The sequence below is a fragment of the Ornithorhynchus anatinus genome, chromosome 13, assembly GCF_004115215.2.
Source record: "Ornithorhynchus anatinus isolate Pmale09 chromosome 13, mOrnAna1.pri.v4, whole genome shotgun sequence".
Taxonomy (NCBI): Eukaryota; Metazoa; Chordata; class Mammalia; order Monotremata; family Ornithorhynchidae; genus Ornithorhynchus; species Ornithorhynchus anatinus.
The window spans coordinates 4,661,004-4,685,250 of record NC_041740.1 but is presented as its reverse complement, the minus strand read 5'-3'; the positions used below and the strand labels follow the sequence as shown (position 1 = coordinate 4,685,250).

At 45.1% G+C, this 24,247-nt stretch overlaps 1 protein-coding gene across 2 annotated transcripts in view; it reads right to left on the bottom strand.

Annotated features, from left to right (window-relative positions):
• The window catches only part of DPP6 (dipeptidyl peptidase like 6), a 618,762-nt gene extending 596,023 nt beyond the window's left edge, over positions 1–22,739 (bottom strand). Inside the window, exon 1 of one of the 2 annotated variants that reach the window (XM_029077439.2) lies at positions 22,457–22,739. Coding sequence is in view for 1 of the 2 variants with exons in the window: in XM_029077436.2 (XP_028933269.1) it covers positions 22,457–22,516 (60 nt within the window). In the remaining variant the exon portion in view is untranslated. The remainder of the gene's footprint in view (positions 1–22,456) is intronic. The other variant, XM_029077436.2, reaches the window with a different exon arrangement.
• Between the last annotated feature and the right edge of the window lie 1,508 nt (positions 22,740–24,247).

Genomic DNA, 24,247 nt, shown 5'->3' with positions numbered 1-24,247 from the left:
GTTGTTCTCTATAGTATTTGGTGGTTAAATTGCTCCAGAAGCTTTCCAGATACTGAAGCTTGGACAATGGTCTCCAATTATCAAACATTTCCTTAATCCTGCATTTAAAAGTAGCACCTAATGCCCAGATTCTAAGTGGAGTTTGTCATCCACTAATTTTGGTCTTCTATGGCAGGGCTGCTGTTTTATACCTCAACATATAACTTATGAACTAAACTCTGTTTCCATTGACAATTATGTATGAAAGGTCAAAATTATTACATTTTCTTGCTTCTGAATTCATTTGTTTTCTACTTTCATAGGCAAAGCATCCCACCATAATTACCCTTGGATTTATCTCTGGATAGAAACTCCCTATTGACTTGAAAACCACTTTGGAATGGGAAAGACATAGCAAGGGGCAAGGGAAAAAACAACAACTGGGGCAGGAAAAAAATCTAGAAATACAATCAAGTCCAATGGAGAAGTTTATTCTGTTTTTCCTGTCTGTCTTCTTTCTGGGCACAATAGAAAGAAAAATGGACCTCATAAGTCATTCTGAGTTGTAAAGAATAGGCATATTAGGAGTTAGAAGGATATGAGTAGGATAAGTTTAAGGTCATCAGATTTTAATTATACCTTCTTGTGACCTGGCTGACTGCAGAGAGGAACTGCAAGCTTGAAGATAACAGCTAGTAGTGAATAAAAGTGCATTTAAGAATAGAGTCAGCAATCTAAAGCATTATAGAAATTGAGCCAAAATAAGAGACTAGATCTTAAAACAAATGTTTTTTTAAAGTCAGGAAAAAAAAAGGACCAGACTAGATTTGGAAATGTTAGGGAGGGAGATTAAGGATTCTTATTGAAGAAAAATATCCACCAAGTTTTGGCTCAATGTACAGAAGCAAAGAAAAATGTTTGGGGGCTACAAGGAATATGGCATAAATCAAAGGAACGGCTATAATTGCTATATACTGTAAGAAACTGATAAGACCTCTCCCAATGTACTGTATGTGCTGTTGAGTTATCTCTTGCTAAGACTAATGCCTCTTAAAAGAATGCAAAATAAGTCAAACAAAACAGAATGCTTGGGTTCAAGGCTTAAATGGTTAAAAAGCTGTTCAGATTGGAATGTAAAAGGGCAAGAACAGTGTAAGTACACTTTAAGAAAACTCAGAGACTGTACTCCCACCTTTCAACAATGACACATCTGATAGCAGAATGTAGCCCAAATTAAAGGTGGTGTGTCTTCTTGAGACACTCTAGGGGAATATGATTCTGCCTCAATATCACTACTTGCTCAAAGTGTCTCTTTTTGGGAGGGCACAACAGAGTTGGTAGACCCACTGTCTGCCCAAAGTGACCTTACAGAATAGCCCTTACAGACTTGCAGACTGCCAGCCAATCAATTGTTTGTGTAGAGCACTGTACTAAATGCCTAGGAGATTGCAATAGAATTAGGAGACAATCCCAGTTTTCGAGACACACATAATCTATTGGGAAACCTGCATTTGCCCAAGTTGAAGCAGCTCTTAGTTTTCCCCCAAATATCACAATGAAATTAAATGGCAGCTGGTCCCCCTTGGGTTTACTGGTAATGCTGATCTCATTAAGGAAAATGTGGAATGTCTACCTTGCTCCAAGCAGACCGGGCCACAGATCAGGGAAGCAGCATGGCATAGTGGATACAGCACGGGCCTTGGAATCAGAAGGTCAGGGGTTCTAATCTCTGCTCTACCACTTGTCTGCTGTGTGACTTTGGGCAAGGCACTTCACTTCTCTGTGCCTCAGTTACCTCATCTGTAATATACGGATTGAGACTGTGAGCCCCACATGGGACAAGGGACTGTGTCCAACCCGATTTGTTTGTATCCACCCAGTGCTTAAACCAGTGCCTGGTACACAGTAAGCACTTAGATACCATAATTATTAATTATTATTATTATCACCCTTGAGAGTGTTGGACCCACTTTCTAGCACAACCACCACTGCAGGGTAGAGGTTCTTCAGAACTCTGACCTCCACCACCCCGCCTCAGACCTGGATCCTCAAACTCTCCCTTGTGAAGGTTGAACTGAGCTAGAACGAAAGACATGGCAATCAAAGATGAAAGAAATCAGGGTTGGGGACAAATTTAGGGGGATCAGAACTTGGGTGGGGGGTGAGAGCAGATAAGGGGTACAAGATGTGAGTAGTGTTTGGATGAATTGGAGAATAGGGGGATTGCAAGAGAGGAGAGAACTGGGGCAGAGGTGGAAGGGAGTAAGATGGGCAAGTTCCATTGACTGAGAAGAGATTTTAGCATCAAACTGCTCTAAGTTACTACCCACAACAATAATAAATGACCCCTTCTCAGAGTATTTCCAAAACTACTTTAGAAATATAAATTATAGTAAATGCTCCTAAATATTACCAAAAGACACCCTGGTAGGCATCTTTTTAAATTTTGAGGAGTTTTGGTAGTTTGTGCAGAAACCTTGACACTATTTAAAAGATATTTGGAACTGAATTTCCTTGAACTGTTTATAAGAGAAAAAAATGACATCATTTGTGGAGAGTTTATAAAGTACATTTTTTATTACTTTGGAAATGTTCCAATGCCTTATGCCTGCATGGTTAGGAATCTGTAGAAAGATCTTCGTGAGATCAGCCAATTATATTCAGTAAAGCCATTTCAGAAAGTTACTTATATTACTGTACCACATAGATATTGTAATCACCCTCATAATACTGAGCATTTATAACATGTTTAAGTGTTCGGAGCCCTTTATGTATATTAACTAGTTGTTCCCAAAGTTGGCTTGAGAGGTTGGCAAATTGCATCAAGGACTAGATCCACTGTCCTGAAGACCTTCTAGCTCATAGCTTGGGCCCTGGATCAGGCAGCAGTGGCTGATGGTGGAAGTTTCCAACAAATGCCATTTTGCAAGCAGGAGAGAATGTTAGCGGGATCATTAGGGCCTGCCCGAGTGTACTCCAATGCCATAGAAAAGAGAGAGGAGCTTTTAAGGGCAACAAAAGGACTTGTGTTTGATATATGCCTGGAAGTTCATTTCCCTATAGAACTGAATTCTTACCGACTCCAGATTCTGTTAGAAGTGGCTCTACAAAAGGACAATTTCCCCCATAGTACTAGTTGGGATATCTGGGAGCAAGTTCTTGTTCAGAATAAGGCCAGTTGATGCTGTGGAAAATGAAAATTACAAAGATGAGGGGCCAGAATAATGCCTAGAGAGCAGCTAGTGGGGCAAGGTCGGCCTAGTCAAACCACTGGACTCAGAGTGAAGGTATTGTAGCTTCGTATCAATATCAGAATCAATAGTCTCCACAGGTGAGAGTGGAACTAAGAGACACAAATCTCTGTCCTCCAGAGGTATATCATCTAATGGCCCCAAATTAAAGAGAGGCCTACCAAGAGTGCTGAAAAAAATGATCCAGGGTATCAAAATTGCACGGGATGAATGGCCTTTAATTTTTATTCCCCCAAATATAAGGGGCATTTATTTCCCTGTAACATAAGCAGAGAGTTATGACTTAAAGCTGTCAGTAATCCTACTGGAAATGAGAACCGGGAGAGCCTGAGGGTGTATTGAACTTGTAATTTTTTTCTTATTATAATTCAGAGAATCACTCTAAACAAAGCTCTCATTAGCCCAGAGGCTCCAACTTCACCCTCCAAAGCTGTTTACATTCGTGAACTTTTCTCCTGCTGGCATTCGTGGACTTGATAGGGTTACTAAAGAGCAAGTGCTGTTTCCAGGTCCTGGCTTAAAGCCTAATGAGCGATTTACAATTGGGCAAAATTTTCCTAAAGGAGAATCTAAAGAGTTGCACATGTTAAATGCTACTGTGGGAGAGAGCTTAGGGTGAGAAAGCAGTAATGACACTAGTCCTTAATGCCACTGGGTCCTGGAAGGGGGTTCTGTGGGTGGCCAGAAAATGCCAGTTGAGGCAGCCTGTGTCCCTGAAAGCGAGAAAACCTGTGTGGAGGAATGGATTATATTACTAATGTTTCTCTCTGTGCTGTGCTTGCTGGTTGTGTCCCTACTGGGGCAATAGGAACAAATACGCAGACTACTGAGCAGCACATAGTAGTGTGCATACTGGGTTTTGGTGACTATAATTTCTGGAGCTTGAACTAGGAGAAACTCTTCGTCTTCATTTCAGGGCTACAACTTTGTCATCACCTGAACTAAAACTGATACTATACCCAACCTGAACCCCAGGAATTTGCCAAAATACTAATTTTCATTTCTAAATAATAATAATAATATAATAGTAATAATAATGGTATTTGTGAAGTACTGTGTGCCAAGCACTGTATTAAGCAAAGGGGTAGATACAAGATAATCAGGTCCCACATGGGGCTCAAAGTGTAAGGAGGAGGGATAACAGTAAGTCCCAAATAGGAAACTGACTGTCAGACATGATTATTTTGTATCTACTCCACTGTTTAGTACAGTGATTGGCACATAGTATGCACTTAAATACTATTCTTCTTCTTATTGTCGTTAATATTATTACTATTATTATTACTATTATCATCAAGGGGTGGGACTGGGGAGGAGATAAGGAGGAACATCTTGAGGCAGGTCTTTCACTTCCAAAGGAGGCAATTCTGTGAAAAATTTAAGCTTGTTGGGTACTGCCATTTTTAATTACCAAATATAACATTTGCCAGGCAGTCCCCACAGGGCATTATATTCTCCAGCACTGCCCTTTCACTGCCATCTAAAAGACTTGTTGCCCGGTGATACCTGCTCTGTGCTCTGTCTCTCAGTTCCCTGTTTGGCATTCCCCTTACACACCAGGCATTCTCCATAAATGCCGCCCACTGCTTTCTACATTTACAGACGCACTGCCACAATTCCTCTCTGCCCCAGGAAGGATTCCAAGCGTGGGCTCCTTCTAACCACAATATTGAATCCGATAGCAAAAAAAATCAATATGGTTTTTTGGAAAGGAAAAGTGGGCAGAAGATGAAGATGCATAGCTCTGTGCCCACAGAGAGATCTCAGCCCTGCCTCTGTCCTAAACTTTTCTCTCTGAATGTATTAGGATCTGGATATACTTGGGTCTTTAAATTCCAGAATAAAAGTACCTCCTTTAAAAGTAAAGTCACCCCAAAGCAATAAATTAGCCAGGTAGCGTCAGAAAATTTGAAAATACTGGAGTGTATTGAAAGAAACTATTTCCATCGGTTCAGAAATTGTCTCCCAAAAAGTGCATTTTATAACAGAGTTTTGAAGGGAAATTTGGTTTAATCAGTTTAGCAGGAGTTTAAGGTGGAGGTGAGATGTAAAAGAGGCCATTAGAGAGTTGGGCAGACATGGGAGATGCAAGGAGAGGCAGGTTTAAGTTATTTCCCTGATCAAAAGGAATAGGAGACCTAGCCAGCCAACAACCCTGGGTGTTTCCCCAGACAGGCCAGGGATGAAAAAAGTGGCCTAAGTGAGGAGCAGTGTGGCCAAGTGGAAAAAGCCTGGGAGTCAGGAGAACCCATGTTCTAATCTTTGCTCCACCACGTCTGCTGTGTGACCTTGGGCAGGTCACTTAACTTCTATGTGCCTCAGCTACTTCATCTGTAAAATGAGATTAAGACTGTGAGCCCCATATGAGACATGGACTGTGTCCAACTAACTGCCTTGTATTTCCCCCAGCACTTAGTATAGTGCCTGGCACAGAATAAGAGCTTAAAAAATCCCAGGAAAAAAAAAAGTAAAAAGGGGAGGCAAATGGTACAAGAGCAAAACCAGGAGAGAGGGCAAACACTGGGACGATGGACTTGGGGAGGAGAGAGGAAAAGATGGGGCGGGGGGGAACTAGACTGTAAGCTCATTGTGGGTAGGGAACATGTCTTTCAACTCTATTGAACTGTACTCTCCCAAGCACTTAATATAGTGCTCTGAACATAGTAAACGTTGGTAAATACTACATATTGATTGACCGGGAACGGAAGAGGAGAGTATGATATACGGCAACAGATGTAGCTGAGAGGATGTGGAGATTGAGGATCAGGAGTCTTTTGGACAGTGAAGAAGCAGTTTTCACCATATCCCAAATCGTCCATTGTAGAAGGCACTATAAGACTATAAATTAAGTGGCCTCCCCAAGCTCACACAGCAGACAAGTGGCAGAGCTGGGATTAGAACCCCCTTCCTCTGACTCCCAAGCCCATGCTCTTTCCACTATAGTGCCTGGCACGTGGGAGACTATAATACAACAGAATTACCTCTAAGCATTATATGGCATAATTAAACAGAGTTTGTGCTGATCCATTGAGCAACTGGGGGAAGCTTCAGGACAGAATCTCTCACATACAGCTCCAGTACCAAAAAACTCCCTAAAATTGATCTAATTTAGAGGGTTATGATTCAGGTTGCTTGGCTTTGCAGGCAGGAAACTAAGGGCAAAATCACATGTGCTGTCAACCTGGTGCTCTGACTTCTTAGCTTCTGGAGCAGACGCTGAGCATAACATTTCGTACCACAATTATTATTATTATCATTATCATCAGGCACTCCAAGCCCAGCTAGTCCACCCCATTGGCAGACCAGCCACAACGCTGCTGCCACAGTCCACCAGACCGGAAGCTTTTAGATGTTTCAGAGCCTTTTTATGGTATTTGTTGTGTGCTTACTATGTGCCAGGCACTGTTCTAAGCACTGGAGTAGATATAAGGTGTAAACAGGTTGGACATATTCCATGTCCCACATGGGGCTAACGGTACTATTCCCCATTTTACAGATGAGGTAATGAGGCACAGAGAAGTTAAGTGACTTGCCCAAGATCATCAAGGGAGCAAATGGAGGAGTCAGGATTAAAACCCAGTGCCTGCACAAAGTGAGTGCTTAATAAGCATTATTACTAGTACTATTGTTAACTTTCCCCAGATCATAGCTGAAAAATTCACTGCAACCAAACCCACTTGTCTTGTGAACATCATCCCCAACTGTTCATCATCATCATCACCATTACTATCTTTATGACATTTTTTAAGTGCTTACTACATGTCAAGCAATATTCTACACACTGGGGTAAATACAAATCAATCAGGTTGGACACACACCCTTATCCAATATGGGGATCACAGTTTTAGTAGAAGAGGAAACAGGTACTGAATTCCCATTTTACAAGTGACTAGCCTGAGGCAGAGAGACGCTAAATGACTTGCCCAAGGTCCTCTGACTCCAAGGCCGGGGTTCTTTCCACTACTCCCCGCTGCTCCTCATTGTCCACTGCTGTCTCTCATTCATTCAATCCAAATTATTGAGCGCTTACCGTGTGCAGAGCACTGTACTAAGCACTTGGAAAGTACAATTCAGCAACAAGTAGAGACAACCCCTCCCCAACAACGGACTCACAGTCACCATGCCCTACCCCACTCTCTCAAGTTGGGCTTCACTTGGATTCTTTCTGTATTTCTTCAGCCTCTCTCCTCTTCCAACCCTGGATGTGTCCACTCCACATCAGTGCACCTTGGAGTGATTGCTTCAGTACCCTGTTGCCACCCAACCCCCACACTAATTAGTAACAAACATGTTAAATTCCTTCAGAAGTTGAAAGCATTTCTTAGTCCAAACCTATCACAAATGGAAAAGCCACGTATAAAAATAAATGAGTGTGGTTTCAGTAGTTGAAGAACCCAAACCCTTCTAAGCAGTATCAGAAAGTCACAGATCGTCTCCAAGTGCTGAATTCTGCACTGAATCAGCTGTTTGAGTTCACTAAAAGATTAATTTATTAGTCCCTTGGACATGGACTGTCTCTAGCTCCAGGTTTGCACTTACAGCTCCAATTGTACTGCTGTACCTAAAAAGTCTTAAATCATGATAACACAATCACATATGAACGATCGGCTCCCATTTGACCACATTTTTCTAATCTCTTCTGCGTTTTTTTTTTCATTGCAGCCAGCATTTGCTAGATGTTACCCTCAAGGAATGTTACAGATAATTAAAATTTCCAACAAGAATAGAAGTGCTAGCTTGGACGAGAATGAAGTCTCCCTACTTCCTAATCACAGTTCCTGTCCCTTTTTAGGATCATCCAACACAAACACATCAAGAAAACACCTCTGTGCTGGCAAAGATTAGTTCTTATGAAGTGACTTGATAACCCCCTCTAGGACTTCCATTTCCCATCCCTCTTAGAAGTATTATCATAAGGAACTGCAATGCTCTAATCTAATACAGTGTGAGGTACTGGTAATGTAATCCTTTCTTCCTTAGACGTTTTCTACCACACAATCCTGCAAAGGAAACGAAAACACAAAACAATGCTTGGAGAATGTTACATCAATAGAACATCAACTGACTCGACCCCAGAAGAGACATTATTTTTCTTAACAACCCAGTCACTATGGTATCTTCCAATAAAATACAATCGCGTTATTCTTACACGTTTATTGTTTAAGCATTTATCCTTAAAACAACACAGATTTCTACAGTCAGAAAATCGAGGTAGCTATTCCGTACACCGAGTTTTTAAATAGCTTTGCAGGAACTGCAAATATCATTGCCTGAACCAAGTTCCCAAATTGAAAATCAGTAGTGAGGACTACAGAAGCTGGCTGGGTTTCACCATGCATTATCTGAACTCCTGTTTACCTTATCCCAGAGGAAAGTTGACATGAAAACTTGTTGCCCCTCACTCTCCTATCCAAGGCTGCCAGGAATCCAGCAGCACACAGCAGGTGCCAAGGAGAGCTAACTTCCTCCCTCCAGAGACTCAAAGCCCACAGCACAGGGCTTTGCACCCTCTCCTCACCTGCTCTTCAGCAACGCTGCTGATCTAGCTGCTTAAAGAAGACGGGGAGCAATGGGGCTGAGGCTGTTCCATTGACTGAAAAACTGCCGCCAGCCCACTTTCACCAATCGATCAATTGTATTTACTGATTGCTTACTGTGTGCAGAGCACTGTACTAAGTGCTTGTGAGAGTACAATCAATCATATTTATTCAGTGCTTGCTCTGTGCAGAGCACTGTATTAAGCGCTTGGGAGAGGACAACACAACAGAATTCTGTTCAATACAAGAGAATGTGAAGCTCAGCATGGTATAGTGAATACAGCAAGGTCCTGGGAGAAGGCAGGTCATGGATTCTAATCCCCGCTCACCCACTTGTCTGCTGTTTGGCCTTGGGCAAGCCATTTCACTTCTCTGTGCCTCAGTTACATCATCTGTAAAATGGGGATGAAGACTGTGAGCCCTGTGTAGGACACGGACTGTGTCCAATCTGATTAACTTCTATCTACTCCTGCAGTTAGTACAGTGCCTTCCACATAGTAAGCACTTAAATATCTTAAAAAAAGTCTGTGTTCAGGGAGAGCTTCCCCTCTCCTCATTGCATCCAGGGCCCAACTTTTCACTGACTGTAGGGTGAAAAGTGGGCAGTGCTTTAGAAGAGGAGAAAGTGGACAGGGCTTGTAAGTGGCCGACAGGTTATGAAGCACTAACGGGTCAGAAAAACTTGACGTTCGTGTCTCTTCAGCCTCGGAGAGCACTGATCCTTTTCAGGGCTCCTCGAGAACTCTCAAGTCCTGTCAGAGGCCTGAGAATAATGAGGGTTGGAATCCAGCCCAAAAAGCCATAAGAGTGAAAGCAACAGCTTGGCCTCCTTAGCCTTGGGGGCAATGGTGCCCAGCATCCCCAAGGAGTAGGGGGGCTATGCGATTGCTGCTGCCTAGGTTGGTGTCCCAGCTCACTGTCTTACATTTTGTTTTGGGGGGCTTTAGGGGGGAAGGGGGAACAAGAGAGCGAGTGAGTGTGTGTGTATGTGTGTGTGTGTTTGTTTCACTTTCTGCAGCAATAACTGTGTTCTAAACCCAGCTCCAGCATTTCCTTGCTGTAAGCTCTGGGGCAAGTCACTTCATTTCTATGGGTCCTCTGTTTCCTTATCAGTAAAATGGGGGTTCAGTGCCTGTTCTCCTTCACCTTACACTGAGAGCCCCAGGTGGGACTGGGGCTGTGTCCAACCTGATTATTTTGTATCTACTTCAGTACTTGGCTTGCAGGTTTCCAATTTTCATTCCCTATTAACGGGTGCTGCAGAGAAGTCTGGAGGACCCCTGGTCTAAACTATGTTTCCTCCTTCAAGGGTTGGGATGTGACGTGACACAACTCCTACTGTATGAATGACTTTCAAATCCCCCACCCACTACCGCTGTACATGGTAGCTGGCAGGAGACACTCTCATTACATCAAGCTCAGTCGAGAGAGAACTAAGAAATGAAAATCAGTCACCAACAGACAATTTCTATTGGCGAGGGAAAACAAAGCCTTCTTCAAGAGCTCAGGAATTAAAAATAAAAAATGAATAAACCCCCCCGCCCCCCAAAGAACACTGCTGTTCAGAAAATGAAAATTCCGGGATGATTTTTTTAAAATGATGTCAATGAAGATGGCGTACCTTGCCACCTTCCACTGAGCAGCAACACATTAAACCTTTGCTTATGAAATCTTAATTTATCACAATGATGCTTACTCTGATAAAATAGGGAGATAATTGAAACAAATGATGAGTGACAGGTTTTACAGCCAAGTCCTGATTTCAATTTATAGTTACTTTTGTTTCTAATCAACTTTGTGGCTCAGTCTTCCGCTCGTCACACTGTCACCAAGGTTTTTCTCGGGCATCAAACTGGTCCCGGCATTCCAAAAAGGCTCAGTACAAACAACATACAATAAACATATGCATCTGTGAAACAAGTGCCTTGACTACAGTCCTCCTTAGTTCAAATTCACAGCGCCAACAGACATTTATCAGTTTTTAGTCTCCTAGTGGGTAGAGTACAGGCTCAGGAATCAGAAGGACCTGGCTTCTAATCCCAGGTCTGCCACTTGCCTGCTGTGTGAACTTGGGCAAGTCACTTAATTTCATGGTGCCTCAGTTCCTTCATCTGTGAAAGGGGGATTAAGACTGTGAGCCCCATGTGGGACATGGACTGTGTCCAACCTGACTAGCTGGTATCCACCCCAGTGCTTAGTACAATGCCCGACACATAGTAAGCACTTAACAAATACCATTAAAAACAATTAATAAGGAACATGGTTTGATATGGAGTAACCATTTTCCTAGTTCCCCTTCTATTCATTATGCCATGAAAGCTGTAGAGACAATATTAGCAGTAGCTTGGTCCATCTAATCAACTGTAAGTTCAAAAGCAAATTCCCTCCCTGACGAAACCTGGGATACTGCCCGGTTAATTGCTATATTATTTAAAGTGCAGCACACCAGGAATATCCTCCAGACCTTTGAGGACTGCTGCCTATTAGTAATGGGTGGCCCGATCTCTCCCCACGCCCTCCCCGAGCCTGCCATTAAAATTCCAAGTGTCCCGTCCATTAGAGACTTAGTGATTTTTACGAGCTTCACTCTAATTTAACTCTGCGGGTGTTTCAGATTTTAAAATGGATATTGAAAGGCATATCTTCACCTAGAATGAAGAAGTCATTTTCGTGGCAATAAATCATCCAAAACTAATCTTCTAAAAACAAGAAATAAGGAACCAGAAACATTTGGATTTAGCAGCTGGACGAGTTTCAGGGCTAGAAAGGTCCATGGGTTTATTACCAAATTAGGGAAAGGAAGATCAGAAGTCATAATGTCTGGTGAAATTTTCTATAGTCATCACGACCCGGTACGCTTCTTGTAGTTGAGTGATTTTTCTGATCCGGGCCAATTCATTCAAAGGGGGAAAAGAGTAGAGGGAACAGGGGTATCTGTAACTATAGTATCTGTGACTCCATGCCTCTAGGCCCTACTATTCAGCATCGGGGAAAAGTGATGCTTGAATTGTTTCTGCTACCTTGATCCCATGGCTGAATATATAATCACCATGATGACGAAAACTGCATCTGACTTCTGGAGAGACCTGGTGATCACCACAGCCAAAACAGAAAAGTTCACAACCCCGACTGCTCTTTACTTACTAAGTTTTAAAGAACATTTTACTGTCCATCCCAGCAGGTCACTGAAAATTCACACCTGTCACCCTTTGAAATGTTCCTCCAGAGTTCTCTGAGGTCTGCCCGTCACCTCAGACTTGTAAGCCAGGGAAGTGGCTACAGTGATCGAGGTGAATGGCCAAAACCAGGGACTGCTTGAACCTCACTTTCCCTTCTGTTCCAATCAAAGTGATATTTACTGAGGACTTTCAGTGTACACAGCACTGTTCCACGTGCTTGGGAGAGTACGACATGCTAGAGTTGGCAGACTCGATCCCTGTTCTCAAGGAACTTCTAGTGGGGAAGACAGACATTAAAGTCAATTATAGATAGGAGCAGCAATGCCATTTATAACTATGTTTGTGAACGTTTTAGAGGTGGGATGAGTATCAGAGAGTTTAAGAGGGTACAGACCCAAATGTATAGGTGATACAGGAGGGAGGGAGAATAGGGTGGAGAGATGAGAGTTTAAGTCAGGCAAGCTCTTGCACTTGGATTTGCACCCTTTCTTCACCCCTGCAGCACTTCCATACCTATTCGCAATAAATTCATTCATATTAATGTCTACCTCTCCCTCTAGACTGTAAACTAGTTGTGGGCAGGGAATGTGTCTACAAACTCTGCCATACCGTATTCTCCCAAGCGCTGAGTAAAGTATCTGCACATAGGAAGTGCTCAATAAATTCAACTGATTGATCAATTCATGGAGGAGACATATTTTTAGTAGTGCTTTAAAAGATGGGGAGAGTGGTGGTCTGCTGGATATGAAGGACATAGGAAGACAGAAGGGAGGGCATGAGCAAGGGGTCAATAGTGAGGGAGATGAGATCAAGGCCCACTAAACAGGACCCCTTGTCTTCCAATCAATCATATTCATTGAGCACTATCTGTGTACAGAGCACTGTACTAAGTGCTCAGGAGAGTACAATATAACAGAGTGGGTTTCCACTTTCCAAGTCTTTTATACTGTACACTCCCAGTCACTTAGAATAGTGCTCAGCCTCCACTCATTTCCAATCTTCTAGGGAGGGAATCCAAACTAAAACAGTGAAACCCACAGGATACTACAGTGATTGGACATTCTCCTTGCCCCACCACACACACCTCCGTCCACCCTCACCAACCCAGCCTGGCAGTTCCAATCATTTCACCGGTTAGTGTGAGGGCACATGAGAGGGTTATTGAGTGGGGGTAGAATCCACGTCAGGCTCCTGTACCTTTCCTTCAGATGCCGCTTTTCCCCCACTGACAGAGTCTGAAAGCTTCCTCAAGGACAAACTGGCCACACATGCCTAGTTTATTTATTTATAGCAATCTGCAAAAAATAGATCCTGGCATTTGCAGCCATACCTCAGTAGGTTCCCTCTCCCCGCAAGGATGCAGCAGGGGTAGGGCATCTGTCTTAAAGGCATAGGGTGATGTTTATTACTTCCAGCCAAGTCCCACCAGCATTCCAGCTGGACTTCTGCTGAAGCCCACAATGCCCGGATCAATATGGTACCAAGACAGGAAAGTCTTCACCCCTGCAAGAGCAGGAGGAGGTGGCAGGGTGGTAGCAGGGAGAGAAGCATCATTTAGACATTGAGAAGGATGTGAAATCTGGGCTCTGAATTTCAAATCCTCCTTTGTAATATCTGAACTGGTTGCCTTAAATTATTTGAACAGTTTCAAATTACCAAGTTTTGCTATAGCAATAGCTTCTTCTACCTGGAGGGCTAAAAATGTTGTCTATATGTGCTGATTGCTATCTAGGACTGTAAATTCCACGTGGGCAGTCCTGGTTTAGCTTGGTTTCCTACAGTTTTCCCCAGTGCCCAAAACAGTGCACAGTGTAAGCTTTTGGAGGGGCAGTGAACCTGTCATTTGTTTTGAACTTGAAGTGCTTAGTTCAGTACAGTGCACTCAGTAGGTGCTCAAGAAATGCTATTACCAGTGCTGCAGAGAAACGAGGATGAGACTGATTCTGGTGAATCTGAAGTTGGGATTATCGCACAGCTCAGATTTTGCTAGCTGTCAGAGGTGCCCCTAGGGCTTTAGGAACCAGCTATTCCTTTGACTTCTCCCTCCCACTTGGATTGTGAGCTCCAAGTGGGACAGGGACTGTGCCCAATCTATCTTCCATCTACCCCAGCGCCTAGTGCAGTGGTTGGCACAGAATAAGTGCTTAACCAATACCATCATCATCAAAAGGGAGAACTTGGTTGACAGGCCGCTGTACTCGACCAAGTTCAGTGTTATGGCAGCAAAGCCCCACCATTTCTCTGAGGGAACAGGGAAAGTCTGAGGGAACTCAGCTTCCCAGGATTCAGCTTTTTTCCACTCTACCACTCAGGGCCATCCCGGAACTGTCCAAGAGACCATCAGAAGGAGAGACAGAACTTCCCCTTTCGGTGAACCAGATGTTTTGGGAATCTATGGCAGGTGGCAAGAAGAAGAAATACTTGAGTTACTAATGCCCATTTGTTTTACACCCCAGTCCCCATCCCTGAGACATGTCTCCTTCCTTGGCCCCTGTTCAGTAAGACTCAGAACCAAGTCTGTTTTCTCCTTGGTACCAGTGCCAATCAATGTCACTGTACTACCAACTCGGCAGTGCACCACATCACCCTCCTACAACCTTTCTTCCCTCCCTCTTCTCTTTCTGCTTCTACTTTCTCTTCTTTCTTGTACAGCACTTAAAACTTTCCATACTCTTTAATTGTCTTATGCATGGTAACCTGTGCTTTCAGGATGTTTCTGGATTCAGAATATGCAATCAGCACCAAATTTTAATACATTTGTCCTTACAAGAAATGGTTAGCAATTTAAAAGCCAAATAAAAACTGACATTTTCTCTGGTCTGCGCAATGGGAAGAAGCATTTGTCTTGCCGCCCGATTTGCTTCATCAAGTTGTAGTAATTTATCAGCAGAAAAAGCCACACCTGGTTTCTAGCTTGGAAATGTCAGGGTAAGTTTCCTTGCTTCAGTCACGACATCATTAAAAAAAAAATCGTGACCAGGTGATGTCATTTTTGTCTCAATCTTTTCCTTGAATTTTCTTAATGTCTGACTCCATAGCCTGGAAGAGTATATAAAAATGACAGCTCATAGCTCAAACATTGATTTTTCAAATTCAGATTTGGATTCTGATATGGATGGCATCCAAATAAATGCCTTAAAGGAAGGTAGAATAGAGAAGCTATTTATAAGAATGAAGTGATTTGTGGTAATGTCCCAGCAAACTATAATTTCAAGTGCAAGAGGTCTCATTGCTGTACAATCACCAAAATTTAAGACCCAAAATGCAGAGTTTTTCCCATTTTTGTTTCTTCAGTACAATTTATCCTTTTTATTGTGATTAAAACTCGTGGGCTATTTTCTCCTATCTGTGCACTTGAGTTTTCTGTGGGTGGCTCCATTAGCACTAATGGAAGTTAGGGATGTGACTCCCCCGTGTACCAAAAAGAGAACGGATTCCCTAATTTCTTTTGCAAGTCGATATCAGTTGAGAGAAAGAATTTCCCCAAGTGGAAATAGAAAGGAAAAAAACACCCTATCAAGAAAATCCGACAGGGAAAATATTTGGCTGAAGAATCTTCATAATTTGCTTTTTTCTCTTAGTGCCATGATGGCTGACCAATAATTTCACATACAACCTAAGGCCCATTCACCAGATTTAAAAAAAATAGCTTCCCACTCCCCCAACACTTCTTTTCAAACCTCTTCCTCAGGAACCAAGGACCTGTCTTTCCCAGCAGCAGAAGGAGTTCAGGGAAGGAGATTCCAGGTTTCCAAGGCTCATACAGGGGAAGAGGTGGCAGATTTTCCAGGAGGAGCTGAAGCCCCCATTGGCTTTTTCATGCCCTCTCCATTCCAAATCCCAACTCTCACTTAGGAGGAAAAGTGGATAACATTTGGATTCAGGTATTTAAAGCACGATGGCATATGCCTAATTTGCTGTGTACACGCAGTTCCCCTAGATCCTGGGAGTTGTGTTAAAGAAAGCATGCACGGCAGTACCTGACAGATCCAAATGTGGAAACATGTACACAAACGCTTCTTCTGACATCCCAGTGTGCTGACCCCAAACATTTGCAGTATTGGGCCAATGTTCTCCAATTCCCTATCATTACCTCAGCAATGGGGCCAAGGGAGGACACCAGTCATTGAGAAGTAGCGTGGCCTAGTGGATACAGCACAGGATTGGGAGTCAGAAGGCTCGGTTTCTAATCCCGGCTCTGCCATCTGTTCTGCTATGTGACCTTGGGAAAGTCACTTCACTTCTCTGTGCCTCAGTTACCTCATTTGTAAAACTGGGATTAGATCTGTGAGTCCCATATGGGACATGGACTGTGTCCAACCTGATGTGCTTGTATCCACTCCAGCGCCTAGGTCAGTGCCTGGCACATAGTACGCACTTAAATACCATAATTATTATTACTATTATTCTTTGGAAAAACTGAGTGTCCCAGTTGGGTGTAATCAAAAGTATCTGGGCAAGTACTTGCATTTGCCTTTATCAGAATACTGGAGTGCCCACTTTAGTCCTGCAAGCCTATTAAAGTTACGGATAAATGGTTGACTGCCTCTTGGAAAGTATCAGATAACGCAGATGCCTTTTAATAGGATAAAAAGGGAATATTTCCTACATTTCTCTCAACCTGCTTGAAACTAATGGCAAACTTGCAGCCGTCAACCCTAAAGCCAATAAGGTTCTGCCTCACCAGCTACCGAGCACGCCTGGGTGCGAGGGAGGAGGTGGGTGCTGGAGGAAATGGGAGAGCGTCATCTTAGCATTTGTGGCTGCGCTCCCAGCTAAGCGAGAGAAATGGTTAAGCAGGCACACAGGAGAGGAGACAGAAACCGAGTGGGCACAAAAAAGACGCTAGAGAGAAATCCAAGGTTTTGTATTCTCTGCAAAGAACTAATGCTGTTTTTTGAGCACTTATGTGCTCAGCCCTATCCCCAGCTCTTAGGAGAGCTTAACGGAGGTAGCTGCCTGCAAGAAGCTCACAATCCAGTGTCGGAGATCTGTCTTCTCCGTTAGACTGTGAGTATTATGTGGGAGGGGAATATGCCTTGTGCTTCCGTTCTATCACCCGAACTCTTAGTATAGTGTGTAGCATGCAGAAGGTAGACAGTGAACACGATCGCTACTTAATACTACGACAAATTCTTTGTGGGTTTCGGTTACTTTGCTACTATCATGAAATGGTCAGTGATGTGATCAGATCTCTTTACGGTTTTCAAGTTTGAACTGCAAAGCCCAGGTAGGGACAAATTTGCCTCTTCAGGGTTCTGGGCAAAAGTCCCCTTTTAGATTGTTACAGATCTAATAAATACTTGATCAGTTGTATTTACTGAGGGGTAGACACTGTATAAGTGCTAGGGATAATACAGAGGCAAAACACATTCTCCCTGCACTCAAGGAGCTTACAGTCTAAGGGACTTTTCCAATACACCTTCTCCATATCCCCTAAACAAAACACAATCAACAGAAGCGTCGTTCACCTCTGACAGGGATTTATGTCAGAAACTTTCAATCCTGAGAGCCGAAACCTGTAAATTTTTATGGCATGCTTAGTTCTCCTGAAAGATGAAAAACAGCCCTCCTGGATATTTACAAGCAGTACTGCATCCTTTCATTTGACAGGCCAAGCACTGCCACGGCAAACACTATCGTCTGAATGGTTCACTTCCACTTAGTTTCGATATCTTTGTGTTTTCCACCATCCTCATTTGTCAGTGAGCACACCGGAGTTCTTTCCTTGGGAGAACATGACTAAACTCTGAATCTCAGTCCATCATGGGTACTAAACGACCAGTGGAATAGATATTAAGACAACCTTCCATAGTGAACTCTACTGAGATTTTGGCATCCCATCATACATCCGCAGGGGGAAAATTGTGCACATGCATCTGATGTTAATTTGAAAAATGATGTCCCCAGATCTCCTGTTATCCTTTTGTCAGATGAGGCAAGGAAAGACAGCATGGCCTAGTTGAAAGAGGCTGGGACTGAGAGTCAGGAGAACCAGGTTCTAGTCCCACCTCTGCAGCTGGTCTGCTGGGTGTCCTTGAGAAAATCACTTGATCATTCTGTCTCAGTTCCCTCATCTGTAAAATGGAAGACAAGAGATCTCACTTCCTCTTTATCTGTGAACTCCAAATGGGTCAGGGACTATATCTGATCTGATTATCTTGCATCTGTCTCAGTGCTCAGCCCACAGTAAGTGCTTAATACCATAATGATTTACTTTTATGAGGGTTGATTTTTCTTGCTTGTACCTAAAAAAACCCACCAAATTAAATGAAGAAGCATCTGATTATCCTTTGAGATTCCTTTCAGTGTTAGCCCCGGGAGGGCAACAAGATTGGTTCACACTCTGTAACTGAGCTCATTAAAGCTCCACGGGGAAGCAATGGATTTGTCTGAACTTATGTCCAACAGCACCAAAAAAAAAAATGTCTCCCACTCAGTCAGTGTCTGATGTTCCTGGAACTTTACTTATGCATAATTTTATATTCACATAATCTATTTTGCTGGGGAACTAGGCATAATTAAAATGAAATCAATAAAGTGTGATCCAAACTAACATAAATAGATTTTTGCTAATATCCTGGAAATCGTTAAAGCAATTGATGGGCTTTACACGGCACTGAACGTTCTAAGATTCTTCACAATGATTTAGAGTCTGGGCAGTGACAAGTATTTATATTTTATATTTATCAGGTGTCTTTTTCCCTGCCACTTTCTAGGATTATGAATTGCCCATGTGAGCTGCATAGGGACTATGAAACGCTATAAATTACAGGTGAGTCTAACAATGAATGAGAGCTCTACCCTGTTATCATCATTAATGAGTGTTTGTTAAACACCCACTCAGAGCATAACTAATCGAGGCTGCAAATCGGCCAAGCACACAAGCAATGGGGATATTTTCAGCAATTTACTAAAAATGTATATGCTTGTGTGAATGAGAGAGAGAGAAAGAGAGTGAGAGAGAGAGATAGAGAGAGAGAGAGAGAGAGAGAGAGAGAGAGAGAGAGAGAGAGCAATCCTATTGTTGCTCCAATGGAAAGAGTGTGGTTCTGGAAATCAGGACACCAGGGTTTGTGACCTTGTTCTGCGAACAGAGGAATGCTTTCTGGGCTCCTGCCTGCTGTGAAGGTTTTTGACCAAAGGTCCACCTAGGAAGTTCCACACAGTGAACGGGGCCAGCAGGAATCCTGAAAAATAGCTAGTTAGTGTGGGTGGTGAAGACTGCAGTGGCTACCAAAGAAACTCCTTGCTGGGTTCAGCTTTAAGTGGATGGCATGCACAAAAATATTTTGAATGCACTTCACAATTTGTGGCACCCCTACCTACCTACTTGTTTGTCACACTCTGTGCTCCAATAGGAACCTAACTGGGAGGGTAAAGATTGTGCACTGCATGAGGCACTAGCACTATAATCAATTTTTTGAAAAGACTTAGGAAACGGGGGGGGGGGGGGGGGGGGGGGAGAGAGAGAAAGAGGAAGAAGAAGAAGAGAGAAGTGAGAGAGTTCGTGCAGAACAAAGTGTCTGAGGATTAGAGAATGAATAGGGAAGAAACCTTTGAAGGTGTAGAGACAGAGAAAGGTGGAAACATTTGGTGAATGTTTCCTAAGTATCCGCAGGAATCCCCACCAGCAAAATCTAACTGGGCAGGAAATCTCCAGAGATGCAGCGGGCTCAGTCTTGCGAAACTACCATCATCAACTAGCACTTGGGAAGTAGCCACCCATGCATAGGATAGCCACGGGGAGTAGATGGAAATTCCCCTAGAGAATTGGGGCAACAATTCTATCAGAACTGAAATGTACTCAATAAATCCCACGGGCATGGTCACCAAAGGTAGGGCGGAATCTCTACCTAACCATAATCAATACACCATTTGCTGGGCCACGGACTTGCTCACCTCTGAAAGACCAGGAAAAATCGAACGCAGCAGGCAGGGTCTCTCCTTCCCTGGATAGCAAGCCCCATCCCCTCCTGCCTGATTAAATATGGTTGGGTAGGCATGTGCGTTACTATCCCAAGGGGAAGGGTACACCTATACACTGTGATGCTGAGTTTAGACTTGGGAATTTTTATTTTCCCCAACTATCCAGAGTGTCCTTGGGTGGCAGAGAATCCAGGCTCTCTGGAAATTTAATTTCATTTTTATTTCATTCTTCATGTACATCCAAACAGTGAGCCCAGTGAAAGCCAAGGAATGCATGCTTTTCACCGTTGTGATCCCCCTAGTACCTAGAACAATATTTGGTGCAGAATCAGAGAGCTGCAGTGTCTAGTGAGAGGGTGGGCTTGGTGGAAATGTAGCCTTGATGGCTCTTCACTAGGAACAGAACTTAGTCCCGGTGAATACAGCCCATCAGTGGTGGTGGAGAGAGTGGAATTACAGCTCCAAACCTCTCTCTGGGGGACCTCCTGAGGGTGCAGGGTATCCACATCTATGTAAATTCAGATTTGTTGGGGGTGGGGAGGGGAAAGGTGGAGGGGGGTGTCAGCCATGATGGCCCATGTATCATAATGGAAAGTGGCAACCAAGTCTGCTCTCCTGAAGATGAGAACGGATTAAGAAGCAAGAGAAAGTTTTAACTGAATGCATTTTGGGTTCCCGGGGAGTGAATGATTTTGTGGTTTAGGATTCTTGACAAATTGCTAATCAGGTGTCGCGATGAGAACTTGGACTAAACACCTGGGAAAGAACAGAAACAGGAGATACATTCCCTGACCATAGGAGTTTACACACCAATAAGCTTTCTCCATACTTTTGACGTGTGCACCTCCCTTAGTAGGCAAGCTTAAGACGACATTATGAGAAGGTTATTCCTTAGGGAGAGGAAAACTTCAAGACATTTAGAACCCAGAGTTCCATTACAGGATTGAATCTGTCTAATCAATCCAAAGACTCCCAAAGAAAGGTTTCCATGGCACTCAACTCTTCAGTTTCCCAATTTGATCGCTGTAATTACCCTGGGAATTTCCTTTTTTTCCGATTTTAAAAAACAGGGTTCAGTTGTCTTCACCTCCTTACTAAGTGACAGTCCTGAACTTTGGGGAAGGTCCCCGCCTTACAATTAATGATGGGTGAAACTTTCTTTTGATTTTAATTAAGAATCTTATGCCGTCAATCACACTATTGGGGGGAAGGCTGCCTTCCAAAAAAGATAACAAAAGGAAGAGAATGCATTACAAATTTAAATAGACTGCTTTCCCAAACTTAATGATAAGTGAAATTTGCCGATTCAACTTATTCCTCCCTCCCCCCATGCAATCAGAACAATTTGGACCATAAGTGTCAGCTCTGAGATCACCCTTTTATGTAATGCCCGCCCACTCTCCCCCAGAATTACGAGATGGGAGTCCAATCTATAGACATTTATGCTCCTAACTCTCCCCCTCCCACTCCACGCACCCAAATAGGTAGAAATAAAAGTAAAATTCAAGTAACACCTAGGCAAGGGGAAGCTCTGCACGGCTTCCGTGAAAAACAGAAGCAAGTCTCTGCTGTACCGTACTCCCCAAGTGCTGAGTAGAGTGCTCTGCACACCGTAGGCGCTCAATAAATGCAAATGAATGAAAGAATAATATCCCCGATCAAGGTCTGGAAGAGAGGTACTGCAGTAGCCAAAGGATTAAAAAAAAAAAAAAGGAGCGTGCTGGGTTCCCGGCTCTGGGAAATGTTACTTGTTCCAAAGTTGCCGTTAGTGTGATGAGGAGAGAAGCTACAGGTTCCAGTGGGCAGAGCAGGAGGGGGCAGAGGAGTGGGCAACGGAGGAGTGGCCAGAGTGGGCAGAGGAGTGGGCAGAGGAGGAGTGGGCGGAGTGGGCAGAAGAGGAGTGGGCAGAAGAGGAGTGGGCAGAGTGGGCAGAGAAGGAGTGGGCAGAGGAGTGGACAGAGGAGGTGTGGGCAGAGTGAGCAGAGTGCGCAGAGGAGTGGGCAGAGAAGGACTGGGCAGAGTGGGCAGAGGAGTGGGCAGAGGAGTGGGCGGACTGGCAGAAGAGTGGACAGAGGAGGAATGGGCAGAGTGGGTAGAGAAATGAGTAGAGGAGTGGGCAGAGGAGTGGACAGAGGAGGAGTGGGCAGAGTGGGCAGAGGAGTGAGCAGAAGAGGAGTGCGCAGAGGAGGAATGGGCAGAGGAGGAGTGGGCAGAGGAGGAGTGGGCAGAGTGGGCAGAGGAGTGGGCAGAGGAGTGGTCAGACCTTGGAGCGGCAGGCCGGGCTCGGGTGGTCAATGTCGAGACGGGCCCGGATTTTGGCGGAGTCTCAGAAGTTGTGGAGGGGGCGGCGGAGGAAGGGGGAGAAGCCAAAGGCGTCCGTCCGGGCTTCGTGGGGGCAGGGGGTGGGCACCGCGGGGGGAGGGAGGGAAGGCAGCCCGCTGCCCCGTCCGTCCGTCCGTCCGTCCGTCTGTCCTCCCCGCCCTCCGGGGGCCCGCTGGGCGAGGGCGGCCCCCGTGCCCCCCGGTGCCCCCGGTGCCCCCCGTGCCCCCCATGCCCCCGCCCGCCCGCGGCCGGGCCGTACCTTGGGTCCTTTGGCGGGGGGGCAGCGGACGCTGTTGGACACTCCGGCCGTCTGGTTCATGGTGGCAAGGTGGGCGGCTGTCGGAGGGCTGGATGGGCAGGAGTCTGCCTACGGACGGGCACGGGTTCTCCTCCTCCTCCTCCTCCTCCTCCTCCTCCGCGCCCCGGAGCGGGACCGGGAGCGGGGGGAGCGGGAGGCGCAGCAGGCAGCAGGGGCTCCCCCGGGCTCCGGAGAAGGAGGCGGAGGGGACTGCAGCGGGGCGGACTCCCGCCGGCCCCCGGACCTCCCTTGGCCGCCCCCCAAGCACTTTTCGGGGCGGGGCGGGGCGGGGCGGGAGGAGCCCCGGGAGGCTGCAGCCCGCGCCGGCCTCCCGCCAGCAGCGGCCGCAGGGACCAGCGCCCAGCAGGGGGCGCCACCGCCCACGGGGCGGGGACCGCGACACGTGCCCCCCGGGGCTCCCCGGCCCCGCCGGCAGGGGGCGCCCCCCCCGGGTTCCCCGGCCCCGCCGGCAGGGGGCGCGCTCTGCCGCGGCCCCCGCTCCCTCCCGGACGCCCCCTGGCGCCCCCCCCGGGGACGGCAGGACGGGTGCGGGGCCTTGGGCGCACGTCGCCGATTCATTCCTGATTCTATTTATTGCTATTGTTCTTGTCTGTCCGTCTCCCCCGATTAGACTTTAAGCCCGTCGTCAAAGGGCAGGGACCGTCTCTATCTGTTACCGATCTGTACATTCCAAGCGCTTAGTACAGTGCTCTGCTCTGTACAGTGCTCAATAAATACTATTGAATGAATGATTCATTCAATCGTATTTATTGAGCGCTTACTATGTGCAGAGCACTGTACTAAGCGCTTGGGAGAGAAGCGGCGTGGCTCAGTGCAAAGAGCCCGGGCTTGGGAGTCAGGGGTCATGGGTTCGAATTCCGGCTCTGCCACTTGTCAGCTGGGTGACCGTGGGCAAGTCACTTAACTTGTCTGTGCCTCAGTTACCTCATCTGTAAAATGGGGATTAAGACTGTGAGCCTGATTACCCTTATTTGTTAAGCACTTACTATGTGCCCAACACCGTTCTAAGCGCTGGAGTAGATACGATAATAATAATGATGGTATTCGTTAAGCGCTTACTATGTGCCAAGCACTGTTCTAAATTCTGGGGTAGATATAGTAGTAATAATAATGCTGATGGTATTTGTGAAGCCCTTACTATATGTGCCAAACATTGTTCTACCTGCTGGGGTAGATAGAGTAATGATAATAATGATGATGGCATTTGGGAAGCCCTTACTATGTGCCAAGCACTGTTCTAAGCACTGGGGTAGATACAAGGGAATCAGGTTGTCCCATGTGGGGTCCACAGGGGATAGAGCACGGGCCTGAGAGTCAGATGGGCAGGGGCCCTCATCTCGGCTCTGCCACTTGTCTGCTGTGTGACGTTGAGCAAGTCACTTCACTTCTCCGTGCCTCAGTGACCTCATCTGTAAAATGGAGATTGAGACTGTGAGCCCCACGTAGGACAAGGACTGTGACCAACCTGATTGGCTTGTATCCACCCCAGCGCTTAGAACAGTGCTTGGCACATAGTAAGCGCTTAACAAATACCATAATTAAATTAATCTTTTAAGCCTGCAATACCTGGCACCGTTTTCCTCTTTCACCTCCCTTAAGAAATTTCACATGTAAAAAGATCAGACACAGTTGCTCTCAAATATTTGAAGTCATGTTGTAAATAGTGATTTCTGAGGAGATCACATAAATCCTGATTCTATTACATTTCATTTCAATTTTAAGCGATTTTTT